This window comes from Oryza brachyantha, chromosome 8 (genome assembly GCF_000231095.2).
Source record: "Oryza brachyantha chromosome 8, ObraRS2, whole genome shotgun sequence".
Lineage (NCBI taxonomy): Eukaryota > Viridiplantae > Streptophyta > Magnoliopsida > Poales > Poaceae > Oryza > Oryza brachyantha.
In genome coordinates, this window is record NC_023170.2 from 17,810,420 (window position 1) to 17,824,410 (window position 13,991).

General features: G+C 42.0%; 3 protein-coding genes across 3 annotated transcripts; 2 read left to right on the forward strand and 1 right to left on the reverse strand.

Annotated features, from left to right (window-relative positions):
- The first annotated feature begins 143 nt into the window (after positions 1–143).
- Positions 144–1,277, forward strand: LOC102717735 (dihydroneopterin aldolase 2-like). Its single transcript, XM_006659617.2, has 2 exons — positions 144–452; positions 763–1,277. Exons 1-2 carry the CDS (start codon positions 244–246, stop codon positions 953–955), a joined length of 402 nt encoding a protein of 133 aa, XP_006659680.1. The 5' UTR covers positions 144–243; the 3' UTR covers positions 956–1,277.
- Positions 1,278–1,328: 51 nt separating this feature from the next.
- On the reverse strand, positions 1,329–2,363 carry LOC102705556 (accelerated cell death 11-like). The gene is made up of 2 exons (XM_006660314.3): positions 1,785–2,363; positions 1,329–1,695 (listed from the first exon to the last, which is right to left on the reverse strand). Exons 1-2 carry the CDS (start codon positions 2,347–2,349, stop codon positions 1,589–1,591), a joined length of 672 nt encoding a protein of 223 aa, XP_006660377.1. The 5' UTR covers positions 2,350–2,363; the 3' UTR covers positions 1,329–1,588.
- Positions 2,364–7,473: 5,110 nt separating this feature from the next.
- LOC102718016 (probable protein S-acyltransferase 19) lies at positions 7,474–13,544 on the forward strand. The gene is made up of 9 exons (XM_006659618.3): positions 7,474–7,882; positions 9,787–9,900; positions 10,004–10,402; positions 10,486–10,554; positions 10,623–10,694; positions 10,991–11,116; positions 11,230–11,310; positions 11,642–11,839; positions 12,111–13,544. The coding sequence occupies exons 1-9, from the start codon at positions 7,838–7,840 to the stop codon at positions 13,116–13,118; spliced, it is 2,112 nt and encodes a 703-aa protein (XP_006659681.2). The 5' UTR covers positions 7,474–7,837; the 3' UTR covers positions 13,119–13,544.
- The last annotated feature ends 447 nt before the right edge of the window (positions 13,545–13,991 follow it).

Consider the following 13,991-nt stretch of genomic DNA (forward strand, 5'->3'; position numbering starts at 1 on the left):
CAACACAGTCTAATGGGCTTAGGCCCACGAGTAGCCAGCCCATTTGCCTCCTTTTTGGGCCAGTACAGTCTAATGGGCTTAGGCCCTCGAGAAGCAACCAAATCTGCTCGTCTTCGTCTTCGTCTCCGCCTGCAGCTACTCCACCACCACCACCACCACCACCAACCGGCGCCGCCTCCACCTCACACCCACTATAAAGGGGCGGCGCGGCGAGTGTTCTGGGGACGGAAGAAGGGCCAGGCCATGGCGGGGGAGGAGGAAGCAGCTGTTGCGTGGAGGGGCGATAAGCTGATCCTCCGGGGGCTGCGGTTCCATGGCACCCACGGCGTGAAGCCCGAGGAGAAGAAGCTCGGACAGAAGTTCGTCGTCGACGTCGACGCCTGGATGGACCTCGCCGCCGCCGGGGAGTCCGACGACATCTCCGACACCGTCAGCTACACCGACATCTATAGGTCACTTAGCTCCCTCCCTCACCTGTGTCACAAATTCAGAGATCTCTTGGGAACCTTATCCAGTTCAGTCTTTCCATCTAGGATCTACAGTTGCCAAAAATAAAAATTCACTTGCAGGACTGTGACTGATATGCATCCCTGAATGAATCTTCATTTTAGATCATGCCCCAGATGAATTGCTTTTCTGAATCTTTAAGCAGCAACTAACTTGTTAACAATCAGCATCCATTGCCAATCCTTTGCACGATTCAGATTTCATAATGAATTAATGATCAGTAAAAAGTTTATTTATTTTTGTTGTATCGTTCAGGATAGCCAAGAGTGTGGTTGAAGGCGACTCGCACAATCTTTTGGAGTCGGTGGCTCAGTCGATTGCGAACTTGACCCTGCTCAAGCACCCAGAGATATCTGCCGTTCGAGTGAAGGTTGAGAAACCCCACGTTGCTGTTCAAGGAGTCCTCGACGGTTTGGGTGTGGAGATTTTCAGGCAGAGGAAAGCATGAACAACACTCTACTTGTTCAGAAGCCCATTCCAACAGACACTAATTATGCTCGGGTTCTCTATTATATATCTTCGCAGTATTATTCACGGAGTACTCATGTCAAGAACGAGAAAATTTGCTGCTGCAACTAGGCTTGATTTGCACTAACAGGAATGCAGTCGTATTCAGAGATTCAGACTCGTGTGTACATGTAACGTGAATCGTTGTGGTATTAATTAATCGTAGCGTGCTTAGTGAAGTGCGATCCATCCGTCCTGTCCTAATAAAAATAATTTTATTATAATGGGAGTTGGTTGATTTACCCTTTCAAGAATCAAATCTACTATAATATGACAATATCCCTTATTAATTATTATCAGTCAGCATTCAGAGCAAGAATAACCAGATTTGCACTTCAGTCTTCAGACTACTTGACGATACATGTACAAGTTATATAGTGGCATCTTATTTCAGCGATAAAAAAAAAAGGAAAAAACACCCTGTATTGCATATATATAGGCCTAGAAGACCAGTAGCAGAGTAAGTACACATTAATACATTAACTATTGATTTGGGTGATGTTTGAATTTTTTTTGACATAAAACGATTTTTACCACCATTTGCATAGTCCGTATGATGTGTGAATGACAGCAGTCAGAAAGCCGAGCTGAGGCCTCTGGAGGCGAATAGCTCGTCGATGTAGCTGATGACCCCGTTGGCTGCTTCGATGTACTTGTGCATCTCTGCAGCCGCAGATTCATCTGTAGCAATTCACGAGTAGCAGTTCAAGCAAGATCGATGAGATGGAAAGCACAGGTTGCAAAGCAATTTAAGGAGAAATTAATATTACGGGTCTCGTTGATGGTGGCGAAGAAATCGGAAATGGACTTGACGGGGATGGCGCAGATGGAGTCGGCGACGGTGCTCTGCACGTTCTTGTCGTGGTAGCGGGCGAACACGGCGGCGTACGCCATGGACACCAAGCCATCGAAGGAGACGACGGCAGGTGGGCGCTGCAGCTGTGCGAGCATGAGCTGGAAGAGCGCCCGCTTGAGCTCGATGCCGCGCTTGACGCGGACGAGGTTGTTGGAGTGGGTGCCGGTGGCTGTGACGCGGCCGGCGGCGACGTCGCGGTCGACGAGCTCCTCCGCCGTGCCCACGGCCTCCGACGCGCGCTCCAGCTCGACCAGCCGCTCCGTGTACTCCGTCTTCCAGAAGGCGGCCTCCACGCCGAGGAGGTCGAAGAAGGCGAGCGCGTGGTGGCACGCCTGCACCAGCGGCCTCAGCCGCAGCGGCGGCGCCGCCCTCACGCTCTCGCTCAGCGCCTCCAGCTCCGCCGCGTACTCCGCCAGCGGCCGCCTCCCCTGCAGCACCACGCCACCACCACCTCCTCCTCCCACCTGCACCTCCGCCATTGTAGCTAACTTAATTGTAGCTTACCTACAGCTCTCTAGCTACTTCGTACGTAGTATGATGCATGCATACCCGTATTTATAGACACTGCAAATGTGCATGCCAGCATCGTCTTCGTCTTCGTCTCCGTTTCTACGTTTGTTTCTTTTATAAAAAAAAATAATTTGAACTTGCCGCGTAATTAAGGCATGACATGACACTATTCTAGCTTGCTACAGCAAAGCAGGTTGCATTGTTATTGTTGACCTGCAAGTTGATGTAATTTGCATTATCGTGTTCGCTACGCGCTCTTGACATTCGTTCCCTCTCCTACATGCGCGCGGTTGACTTGGTCTACTGGTCATCAAAATTTCGCCATCGTATTTTAGTTTTTCTAGATTTATAAGCTAAAATTTATTTTTAATGTTAAATCTGAAGTTGATTTTAGGTTTTTTTTATTATAGTTTATTTTTTATCTTTTCCTTTTAAGTGGCTAAGAATACATATATAAAAATTTTATTTACATTTTTTTAAAAATATGTCGTTTCTTTTTCTAATCATCCCGTTATGGGTAATTAACCCACGTCACATCAAAATTTTAAAGAACACAAGAAAATGATGGATACATAGGAGAGCATATTGTCTTTGAAGTTATATGGTTTGAATTTAATTGCTCGAGTTTTACTAATTATCTATGAATTTCAAATGACATATTTGCAAACAGTAAATTATTCATAAATAAAAATTTGCTTATGTGCTCTTAGTGATATAAAAACAAAGATTAGAAAATAACTACAATAAAAAAACCTTAAAAACAGCTCTAAATTTAAGGTTAAAAATTTAAATTTTGGCCTATAATATAAGCTAAATAAAAAAGATTGGGCTAAACAACTAACAACAGAACATTTCTGCAATCATAGATGTGGCTTACTTTGACTATTCAAACCGGTCTCATTGACTTCCTGTGGCCAATTGATATTAGTCAATTCAATTGACAAGACTAACATAAATACGATAACTGATTCTACCTACAACATGGCAGGGATATAGACTTAACTAGTTAAGTGGGCTGTTAGTTGACTTACTGTAAAGAGTAAATTACATTGACGATACGTCAACTTGATAGATAGGTGTAATAGTACAAGAACTTGAACTTAAGAATTGAGTGTTTTAACACAGTAACTTGATGTATGGGTGCAATTTACTAAGAAAAAAACTTGAGAAATGAGCTTACGTATACAACAACTTGCAGAGGTGGTGCCATTTTGATAAAATATCAGCAAATCACAACTTAATTATTTTGAGCATTTTTTCCTATACATATTCATGTTCCTGAGTACTTATTTTTTCAGTATACTTGCATACTTTTCATAAGCATACTTAACTTTTTATTATTCTAGTAATTATAAATCAATTAAATTTTATGTGCAGAAAAAAATGAATTTCGGTTGATATTTGAGAAGGTGGAGAAAAATAATCCGTAAGAAAATCAAAACCGGACCCCTCAGCTCGCCACCGGATCAAATTATGCTTGCTTATACTTATGTTTATAAATCAAAATTTGAATTTTCAACTCTAAATTTAGAGCTGGTTTTTGTATTTTTTCATCATAGTCTATTTTTCAGTATTGACTTTTAGATCGATATAAATATATATAAAACTTTTATTCACTAATTATTTTTATTTACAAATATATACCGTTTCGCTTGTTAAGCTAAATGATGGACATACAGATACTATCTAGAAGAGAGATGAGCCAGTGAACAAGATAAGACAAGAATAGGGAGCAGATAGGGAGAGGATGGCGTGTTTCCCACTGCTTTTATTTTCTAGGAGACTTATGGTGGGTCCCTTCAATTATTTATTTATTTATTATTTTAGACTAAAGTGTTATGTAATTACCACACGGTCACCACATCATAAAAAACTAGGTCAAAATATCACGTAGGCACTACGTATAACAAAATCATTGTCAGAATTGTTTTAAGGAGTCAATTTGCACCGGTGCAAGTAGTTGAGGATGTACCACATCTAATTTTGTAGTTAAATGACAAAAATCAAACTCAGACAATAGTTGAGGGAGTCAATTGACTTTTTTCCCATCTTATGATACTAATGCATATCTAGTTCTAATTGAGTATTGAAAACGGTTTTTACTAATGCGGCACCCATATGGCATATTGACTATGCATTGGTTCCATGTGGCAATTAGGGCCATCAAAAAAGCTCGAAGCTCGTGAGCTACTCGAGCTCGGCTCGTCTTAGGCTCAGTTCGAGCTCCTAACGAGCCGAGCCCAAGCCTGCTCGTGAGCTTTCTCGAGCCGAGCTCGAGCTTATCTATATATGCTATCTTTATTTGATTAAATAGTAGATTAATTAAGAATAAATAATTATATATTTAAATGATAAATTAATTTATATGGGTATTTTATATTGATTTTGAATCTTATTTATAATTTGTTTAATATGATTACTTCAAATTATTGTTTTTGTCAAAAAAAATATCATCAAAATAACTATATCATATACTCAAATCGAGCTCGTGAGTCTAACTGAGCTCGAGCCAAGCTTGCCTAAGGGCTCGAAGGTTTGGTAGGCTTGATTCGAGCTCGGCTCGAGCTGACAACCCTAGTGACAATTCGTTGACAACCCTAGTGACAATTCAATGAGAAAAATAATAAGGACAATGGAGTCGACATGTTAATGACATCAAAAATAATAATAATAACCATGGAGCCACGGTGGAGCCTGCATGCCAGGTGGGCTTTCTTCCTCCTCAATATCCCTCTCATCTTCACCTGGCGACCAACAATGAGAGGCCCAAATCCGTAGCTAGATAGCAACACATGCAAAGTGAGGCAATGGCAGTGAGCGTCGTGCCAGCTCGAGCCCACCATATCGACGGCGGTGCGAAGGGACACGAGGACGGTGGTTGTGGCGACCGACAATGAGAAGGCCACAACTAGATCGTTAACGACATGTCTCCTTTGTTGCTGCCATGGTTGGTACGGGGCCGGAGAAGATCGAGAAAAGGGGGAGATCATATCGATGGAGAAAAGGGGCAGTGAAGCAGCACACAAACAGAAGCTTGATGATGGGCATGGGCATGGGGGTAATTGGGAGTGAACAACGACGTAGCTAGGTGGTGTTGAGGCTGATCGAAGGATGCGGTGGTCATTTACACCTCATCCTACGTTGAGCCTGGATCTACCGTTGTGATCGATGTCGTCGTTGGTGAGCTCACAGGTTACTTATGCACTGATATAAGAAGATTAGAAATGAACTATACCGGGTTTTGCGATTGAGATACGTAAATTAAAGAGTTAGTCAGCCCAGAGTTGAGGGACAATTAGTGGACTTTCTCCACATATGGAAATCACAGTCCCGTTACGGCCCAACAAAAATAGGCCTTTGTCACGTCGTGGATAGGATGGAACAGATGAATCAACAGCTATCAAAAACGTTGCAGTCTCGTACTACTATACTAAATGTACATATCCTAAACGGATATCACTGGCATGATTATCCCCTATAATAATGAAATAATTATAGTAGTGTCAGGTAGTTAACAATGGAAGCCAGCCAGCTTCACGAAAGCTAACGATGAAAAATTAAATCAAAGAAAAAACTAGGAAATGATGATGCTGGTTGCTGGACCATCCATAGAGGAGGCGAAAAAGAAAAGGGCAAGCTGGATTTAGATCTGGAAAGCACCAGGGAGAAGAAAATAATTCCATGGCAATTACCAAACCATCGGGAGTGGTTGGGACTCAACAATGCATTATTGATTGCATTTGTCCTCTCCAATCATTTTCACCAGCATTCATTCGTTCATTCATTCATGCATCTATCTATCTGTACGGTAACCTAAACTAAGCTGCATTCTGCTAAGTACTTGCCGCACTACATTCTCCGATTAAATTCTTATTAATTCCGGCTAAGGAAAGAGGATGATGAGGACCATTTCTTAATCCTAAAGAATGTCTAAACTCAATGGACATGGGGTTTATTTTAATCGACAAATTATTTCATTGGTTAGAGCTAGCTCTGGACTCTGGAGAACATGATTCCCTGCATGCTTTCTGGTCAAGCAACACTATTATCATGGCACTATCAATCGGTTGATTTGATTATATTCGATTAGGTTTGTTTTTTCACCTAAATCAAGACAAGCGCGCATGTATATACAGTCTGGAGTAGGAGTAGTAGGTAAGGGAGTAATGTAAGCAGTGCAATCTTGGGGTCTACACTCTACTGTTATACATACGGCTAGCTAGCTACCAACCTATCTGTATCACACCAATCAATACCACACGGCAAAGCGTACAAGCTGATGGTGTCACTCACCAAAATGTTGTGTATTATTCAGTTAAAAAAATATCATGCAAAAACAAATTCGGAGTTTGTACTCCGCTTTTGTACACGTACTGAAGCTATCCCATACTAGTAGCCAGAGGCCTACCTACGGATATATATGACAGATGATTTATGAGTAATCCATAACCTATTTTAATTCAGCTAAATACACTAAATTTTATTCTTGATATCTAAAAATAAAATTTATTATTTAGTTAAACTACAGGCGATTACAGATTACTCCCTCCGTCCAAAAATAAACCAATTTTTCATCTTTTACCTTTAATTTTTGACTATTCGTCTTATTAAAAAAATTTACGATTGATATTTTTGTTTTTATTAGATGATAAATCATGAATAGTACTTTACGTATGACTAATTTTTTTTTAATTTCTTGAAAATTTTTCAAATAAGACGGATGGTCAAACGTTGGACACGGAAACCGAAGAATTCATTTTTTGGACAGGGGAGTACTTGTTAACCGCCCAAGCCCATCTCTGTATATCCACTAGGCTTGTTGTAACTTGTACTGCTGCAGAGTGAAATTTGAATAGTTATTTTTATTAATACAGTTAAAATTTTTATAACAAACAGTAGTACTTGATATAACAAGATTTGTCCGGCCTCTGGAATTTTTTTGGATCTGCCAATGCCATATGTATACGGCCCTTCAGATACGGTAGGGTGTATTCAGCATTCGTGAAAGCGAAAATCTGGAGAGACAAAAAGGCAAAAAAGCGACTATTCCAGTCCACAAATCAATTCCAGTGGCAGTATGAGTAAAACAGTGGAGTCTGAATCTGTCAACTCTCGAGTTCCCTTCTTTCTCTGCCGCCCGCACTGATCTGCCGGCAAGGCTGGACTCTGGTGATTGATCCAACGAACCAGCGCCAAAAAAGCAACGGAATTCGACCAACCCGGTGGAAAATCTTCTCTCACCAGGAAATGAGGAAGAGAATAAGGGGATATCGAGAGAGGTTTTGAGTAAAATCTCCTGCCTTTTTTCTGTTCTTCTGGTCTTGAACTGGCCTCAGGAAGGCAGGGGAAAGGAAAGGTCTCCCCTTTGTGTGTGAGAGAGAGAGGGAGAAAGAGAGAGAGAGAACTGGAGGAGGCGGGGAGGGAGAGGGGAAAGGGAGGCGGAAGAGAAGAGAAGGCATGGTGAGGAAGAATGGGTGGCAGCTCCCAGCTCACACCTTCCAGGTGCAAATTCGATGAGTTCTTTCTATCTATCTATCTATCTACTGTTTTGTTCGTCTTTCTTGCGGTTTCTGTTTTGTGGATCGGTTGGCAGAATTCAGTGTGAGGACTGGAGATAAATTTTTAATGTAGTATTATGGTCTTACGGAGTACTGCTCAGCCCGGGCAGCCGAAGCGACGGCCTGGTGCTCGGGCCCAGGTTCACGGCGACGAACCCCGTGCCTTTTGGCTGGGAGGGAGTTGTGGCAGGATCTAGCGCCTCTCGGCCGAACCTAGCCCCGTCGGGACAAATTGGAGTGGTGCCGTGGTTGTACCCTGTCTTTCGCCCGACTGGATTGGGGAGCAACGGCGGCGAGCCACCGGTTCCGGTGTGAAGGCTGGTGGGTGGAGGTGAAGAAGGCTTGATTGTGGAGGGATGTGCAGGTGTTTGGCGGCGGTTCTCGGGTATGCAGGTCGTTTGCGTGGGGCTAGGCGGTTTTTCGATTGCGAAAACTATGGTAGGCCTTAGACGCCGTTCCCTCCTTGGAGGTGTGCACGTGCCGTGGAGTCGGAGCTATTGTGTCGTCAAACGATAGGCTTGGCAACGATAACATAGGTTCAGCGAATTCAGATCCTTGGTGCCACCTTTACGACAATCTTAGTATTGATACCTTGCATTGTGCTCTCCATCTTTGTTCTTGGTTGGTGGTGATGAACAGTGTGCTGATTGTGTGCTATGAGGTGTTACTGGCCACGGGTTTTCTCTTTTTTCTTGTAACCCGTCTAGTGTATTTACTCATTCTTAATTGAAATATAATTGGCAGTTCTCCTGCTGGTTTAGTTAAAAAAAATTCAGCTTTTGGATTGCAGTCTCAAGAATGATCACGGTAATTTTTCATGTTTCTAGGGATGCGTGCTGCTGTACCTTGTTAGGCTTAGGGCGAAGTCTCCTAGGTAGGCCATTTTTATCCCTGATGTAGAGGTTCTTGATCATGCGGTTGAAATTCCCTTAATTTTGCTACAAACTGCAAAGTTTCCTCCTCTGTCATGATCTTACTTCTTACTACTGGAAAGGGTATGCTCTCCATGACTTAATACTAAAATGGAGCTCCCTCTCTTCTCCCTGTAACACTCATTTCAATCAATGAAACGGCTACGAGGTAGAGTTGCCTCTACCTTCTTACGTCAAATTTTTTTTACTGAAATGGAGCAGCTTTGTTTGGCTTCACATATGCAGATACCTGACAACACTGGTAGCTTGAGCTTCTGATTTTCTGAAGGGATAACTTGGTCATGTATGCCTGCTTGACGACCTAGTTCCTATTTTACCAATCGGCAGTGGACATGAAACAATAAATGGGTTCTTTATTAACAGATAAAATTTAGAATCCCCAATGTTCCGGTTGCGCTTGTAGCATCAATAAGACTATTTTTTTCTTCCATTATGCCAATTAAAATGTCAGTTTAAGCATACCAAAATGTGTTGGAGGACAAAGAGATGTGAACTTGTGGTTTTGTCCTTTGCCAATAATACCCTCCAAAAACATTTATTGGCAGTTGTTCATATAGCCCCTCATCTCTTTAATTATGCTTATAAGCTAAAATTTGAATTTTCAAAATTAAATTTGAAGTTGATTTTTTTAATCTTAGTTTATTTTTAACCTTTGCTTTTAAACCACTAAGAACATGTATATAAATTTTTTACCTATAAATTATTTTTTAGTTGTTAATAAGCGGTTTCTCTTATGCTTGTTAAAGGCAAAACGATGAGGCTGATAAAAAATAGTGTGTATATTTTTAGATTATGCTGTCAATCAGCAATAATTTGATTGTTGTGGTTCATGATACACATTACAGTTTCTATTAGACTGTCAATTAATGGACTTCTGAACAGTGGATGACAAAGTTCTGAATCTCTTGTCAAACAGATCATTGCAATTACAGTCTTTTTCCTTCTTGTGGTTGCGTTTTATGCCTTCTTTGCACCATTTCTGGGAAAGCAAGTCCTTGAATATGTCGCATTCGGCATCTATACTCCTGTGGTAAGCCTGCCAAATGACACCCATCATATTTGGTTTTAATCATTTAAGGACAGTTATTTGTAATGTGTATTTACTGTTTCTCCTTTTGTGGCAATTTTTTCAGGCATTTGCGGTCTTCATCCTTTATATTCGGTGCACGAGCATAAATCCTGCAGATCCTGGGATCATGTCAAAGTTTGATGACGGCTTCCATAATGCACCAGCAAATAGTACTGCCTTACAGGGCACAAATTTGCCGGAAAGGGCCGATATTGCTACTGGAACAAATTCCCCAACTTCTACCTTCAGGAGCTCTCTAGATGGAGGCTCTAACCATGGTCATTTATCCGCTGGAGATAGAAATATAAATTCGACCTCAAGGCAGCCAAGAAGTCCAAGTTGCTCCTTACTTGGAGGATTTATTTGTGCCTTGTTTGTTGAGGAGGATTGCAGGAAACTTGTTGATTCAGAGCATCAAGGTGATGCAGAAGATGCCTTGTTCTGCACATTGTGTAATGCCGAGGTAAGCTTGTACCTCTGCCTAACATTGTTTGAAGGGAAACTTTTGTTGAAAGATTTTGCTAATTTTAATTGTAAATTTTTCAGGTTCACAAATTCAGTAAACATTGCAGAAGTTGTGATAAGTGCGTGGATGGTTTCGATCATCACTGTCGGGTATTTATTCTACAGACATATGTTTGTCTTCAAATTTAATTCGCATGCTGATTTTTCATCTACTGCAGTGGCTAAATAACTGTGTGGGACGCAAGAACTATTTCACATTTCTTGCTCTGATGATTACCAGCCTCCTCTGGGTCTGTAAAGTGGTTTTACTTAATCTCCATTCCAAATACATGTTTAACACAGTATATAGTTTTTTTTTACCATTCTTGAGATGTTACCTGAGGTACTATATTTTTTTTAAAAAAAAGAATTGGCATATCTGTGTGCTAAGTAATTCAAAGCGCCAAAATATTGCACTAAAAATTTAATATCCTGAGTTACTTTCTCAAGTGCCATAAAATTTCTCATAAAAAGTATTTTGCTTTTTTCCATTAATTAGCTCAGCTTCTTGCTATGTTAAATCTATTCATAATCTGTTGTATGACAGCTTGCCATTGAAATCGGGGTCGGGATTGCTGTTCTTGTTGTATGCTTCGTCAACAAGAATTCAGAAAGTATTATCCAACACAAACTTGGGAATGGTTTAACTCGTCCGCCCTTCGCGACTATAGTAGTAAGTTGTTGCAAAAGTTGTAATACTTCAAGTTATTTAGTCATTTTTTAAAATCAACTTTTGATTAGAGTAAACCTGTCTGCTAGCTAACTGAATGGAGCTTTCTTGTTCAGGCTATATTTACTGTTCTTTCTCTGATTGCTTGTATACCTCTAGGAGAACTCTTCTTCTTCCACATGATACTGATCAGAAAGGTTTGTCTCACAGTTCTAAACAAATAAAATAATACTCCCTCCGTTTTTCTTGACATTGTTGACTTTTAGATCTATATTTGACTGTTTAACTTATTTAAATTTTTTGTGCAAACAAACAAAATTATAAGTCATGCTTGAAGTGCTTTTAGTAATAAATCAAATCAAAAAATAATTAATAATTATGTTTTTTTTGATAAAGTGAATGGTTAAACGTAAACTCAAAAGTCGACGACGACAAATAAAAAGGCGGAGGTATACCAAATAAGATGTATGCAGTTGTGATGTCATTTGCTTCAAGTCCTCTACATTTACTTTGTTTGTTATGAATCAGGGGATCACAACTTATGAATATGTGGTTGCAATGAGGGCTATGAGTGAAGCACCTCAGGAAGAGGAGGAAGAGGATGGTGTAAACATTGTTTATTCCCCAACAAATTCAGCAACTACTGGATTCAGCGGTGGAAGTTCACTTGGTCTTCCCTACAAGGGTTCATCATGGTGCACACCTCCCAGGATTTTCATTGATCAGGTAACTGCGAACGATGAGCCGTATGTTCAGATAAAAACTGTGCCTGCTAAACAATCACCCATATATTTGCCTTCTGAAAATCAGCATGAATTTTGAAGCTGTAGATAGCATTACAAAGAACATATTTTTGTGAATTCTTGCAGATAGCATTGCTAAGAACATATATTTTATGGAATCTTGCAAATAGCATTTTTAAGAACATTTTCTTTCTGAACTATTGCAAATAGCATTTATAAAAAGATAGTTTTTCTTCTGAATTCTTGAAATGCAGGATGAAGTGATCCCACATTTGGAGCCAGGGATGGTGCCATCAACCATCGACCCTGACACTGCTGAAAGAGCAAACAAAGCCAGGAAGCAAGTCAAGATCAGTGCGTGGAAGCTCGCGAAGCTTGACACCAACGAGGCGATGAAAGCGGCGGCGAGAGCTCGGGCATCTTCCTCCGTCCTCCGGCCGGTGGACGGTCGCCGGGGCCATGACGGTGAGCTGAGCTCCAGCGGCAATGGCAGTGTCAGGAGTAGCATGAGCGCTGACCACGGCGGCGCCAAGGAACAGAGGAGGGTGTCGTCTCTTCCGAGCTCGTGTGCACAGAGCATGGCGAGCCAGGACGAGTTCGAGGCGGCCACGCAGAGTGGCAGCAGCGTGATGAGCAGCCCGGTGCACATCCACAAGCTCGCGCCTCCTCACGCCAAGATCAGCTTGCAACCACCTCGACCGCCGCCAATGCCGGTGGTGCACAACGCGCCACCTCGACAGCCGCCGGCGGCGGCGACGACGATACCTCGGCCGCCACCTGTGCCAACGACGACGAGGATATCCAACCCGATGTTCCAGTCGGCGACGTCCTACGTCCGGGAGAACCGCAGAGCGTCGGTCGTGTGGGACCAGGAGGCTGGCCGGTACGTGTCGGTGGCGCCGGCGCCGGCGCCGGCTAGACCAGGAGGCGGCGGTGTCGCCGATCAGCCGGCGAGGGCGCCGCTCTTCTTGGCGAACCCAGGTGGCGAGCGCGAGCCAGCGAACGCCCGAGGCCGGAATAATCCCGCGCCCACGAACGCCGCCCCTTCGTCGTCGTCGTCGATGGTACCATCTGGGCAGCCGTCGGAGGGGCTGACGTACTCCGGGCAGTCGATATTCTTCGGCGGGCCCCGGCTGGCCGCCGGCGGTGGCACCGAGCCTCGAAGGGAGGAGGCGGGGACGAGGGCCCGCGCCGGCGCCGGCGAGTCCTTCCCGGTGTTTGCTCCCGGAACGTTCCAAAATAAGCCACCGTTCCGTAGATGAAATCCTGAACGCATTTTCTTACCAACACCCAGCAATGGCGATATCATCGCCGGCCGCATAAGACTTCTCAGGCGAGCCGGCAATGACACAGGAAACAGATGAGCATAAGCAATGCAAGAAGAAGATGGTGCTTGAGCTTCAAAGGAAGGATCTTTACCTGTGGAGTTTGTATCAGAATTTCAGGAGCAGAGAAATAGATCATTATGTACACACAGGAACACGATTCTTTTGTAGGTAATTAACGAAATGCGGTTAAACTCCACGAGTTAGTAATAAAAACTAACTGAATTTTGAACTCAGAAAACTTGTGTCCGGGTTACCGAAGATCAACGTCCACCAGGTCTCTAGAAATCATTAAATGTTTGAATCATCTACGAGATTATCATCATAATCACCTTGGAAGAAAAATAAAACCAGCGGGGTCATGTCACCATATAAGGATTTTTTTAAAAGAACAATTAAATAAAAAAAATATAAAAAAATATAGGTTTGAAGGAGAAACGCATATCGACTCGGTCTAGTGATAGAACCCTATTCTTATAATTCTCAATAGAGCCGTATACTCCCTTCGGTTTCAGTTACCGTTTATCCGAAAACTCTGAGCATCCGTTTTTTAAAAAAAAATATTGTGTATATCGAAAAATATGTCATTTTTATGATGTATGATGTAAAAATATACAATAGTACAATTTCACTAATCATCAACTGATTATTTAATTATTATTAATGATCCAAATCAACTGATTATTTAATTATTATTAATGATCCAAATTGAAATAGTAACTGTCAACCGTGATAAGTAAATAAAGACAGAGCGAGTATTTGCCGTATCGAACTCTTATTTTTGTGATTTTTCATTTAAATGATATTATA

Excerpts from the sequence above, each read along its gene's own strand:
- LOC102717735 (XM_006659617.2), top strand. The coding sequence starts at position 244 with ATGGCGGGGGAGGAGGAAGCAGCTGTTGCGTGGAGGGGCGATAAGCTG. Across the intron at positions 453-762 it reads AGCTACACCGACATCTATAG|GATAGCCAAGAGTGTGGTTG; the intron begins GTCACTTAGCTC and ends TGTATCGTTCAG.
- LOC102705556 (XM_006660314.3), bottom strand. The coding sequence starts at position 2,349 with ATGGCGGAGGTGCAGGTGGGAGGAGGAGGTGGTGGTGGCGTGGTGCTG. Across the intron at positions 1,696-1,784 it reads CGCCACCATCAACGAGACCC|ATGAATCTGCGGCTGCAGAG; the intron begins GTAATATTAATT and ends GAATTGCTACAG.
- LOC102718016 (XM_006659618.3), top strand. The coding sequence starts at position 7,838 with ATGGTGAGGAAGAATGGGTGGCAGCTCCCAGCTCACACCTTCCAG. Across the intron at positions 10,695-10,990 it reads TGATTACCAGCCTCCTCTGG|CTTGCCATTGAAATCGGGGT; the intron begins GTCTGTAAAGTG and ends GTTGTATGACAG. Across the intron at positions 11,311-11,641 it reads ACATGATACTGATCAGAAAG|GGGATCACAACTTATGAATA; the intron begins GTTTGTCTCACA and ends GTTATGAATCAG.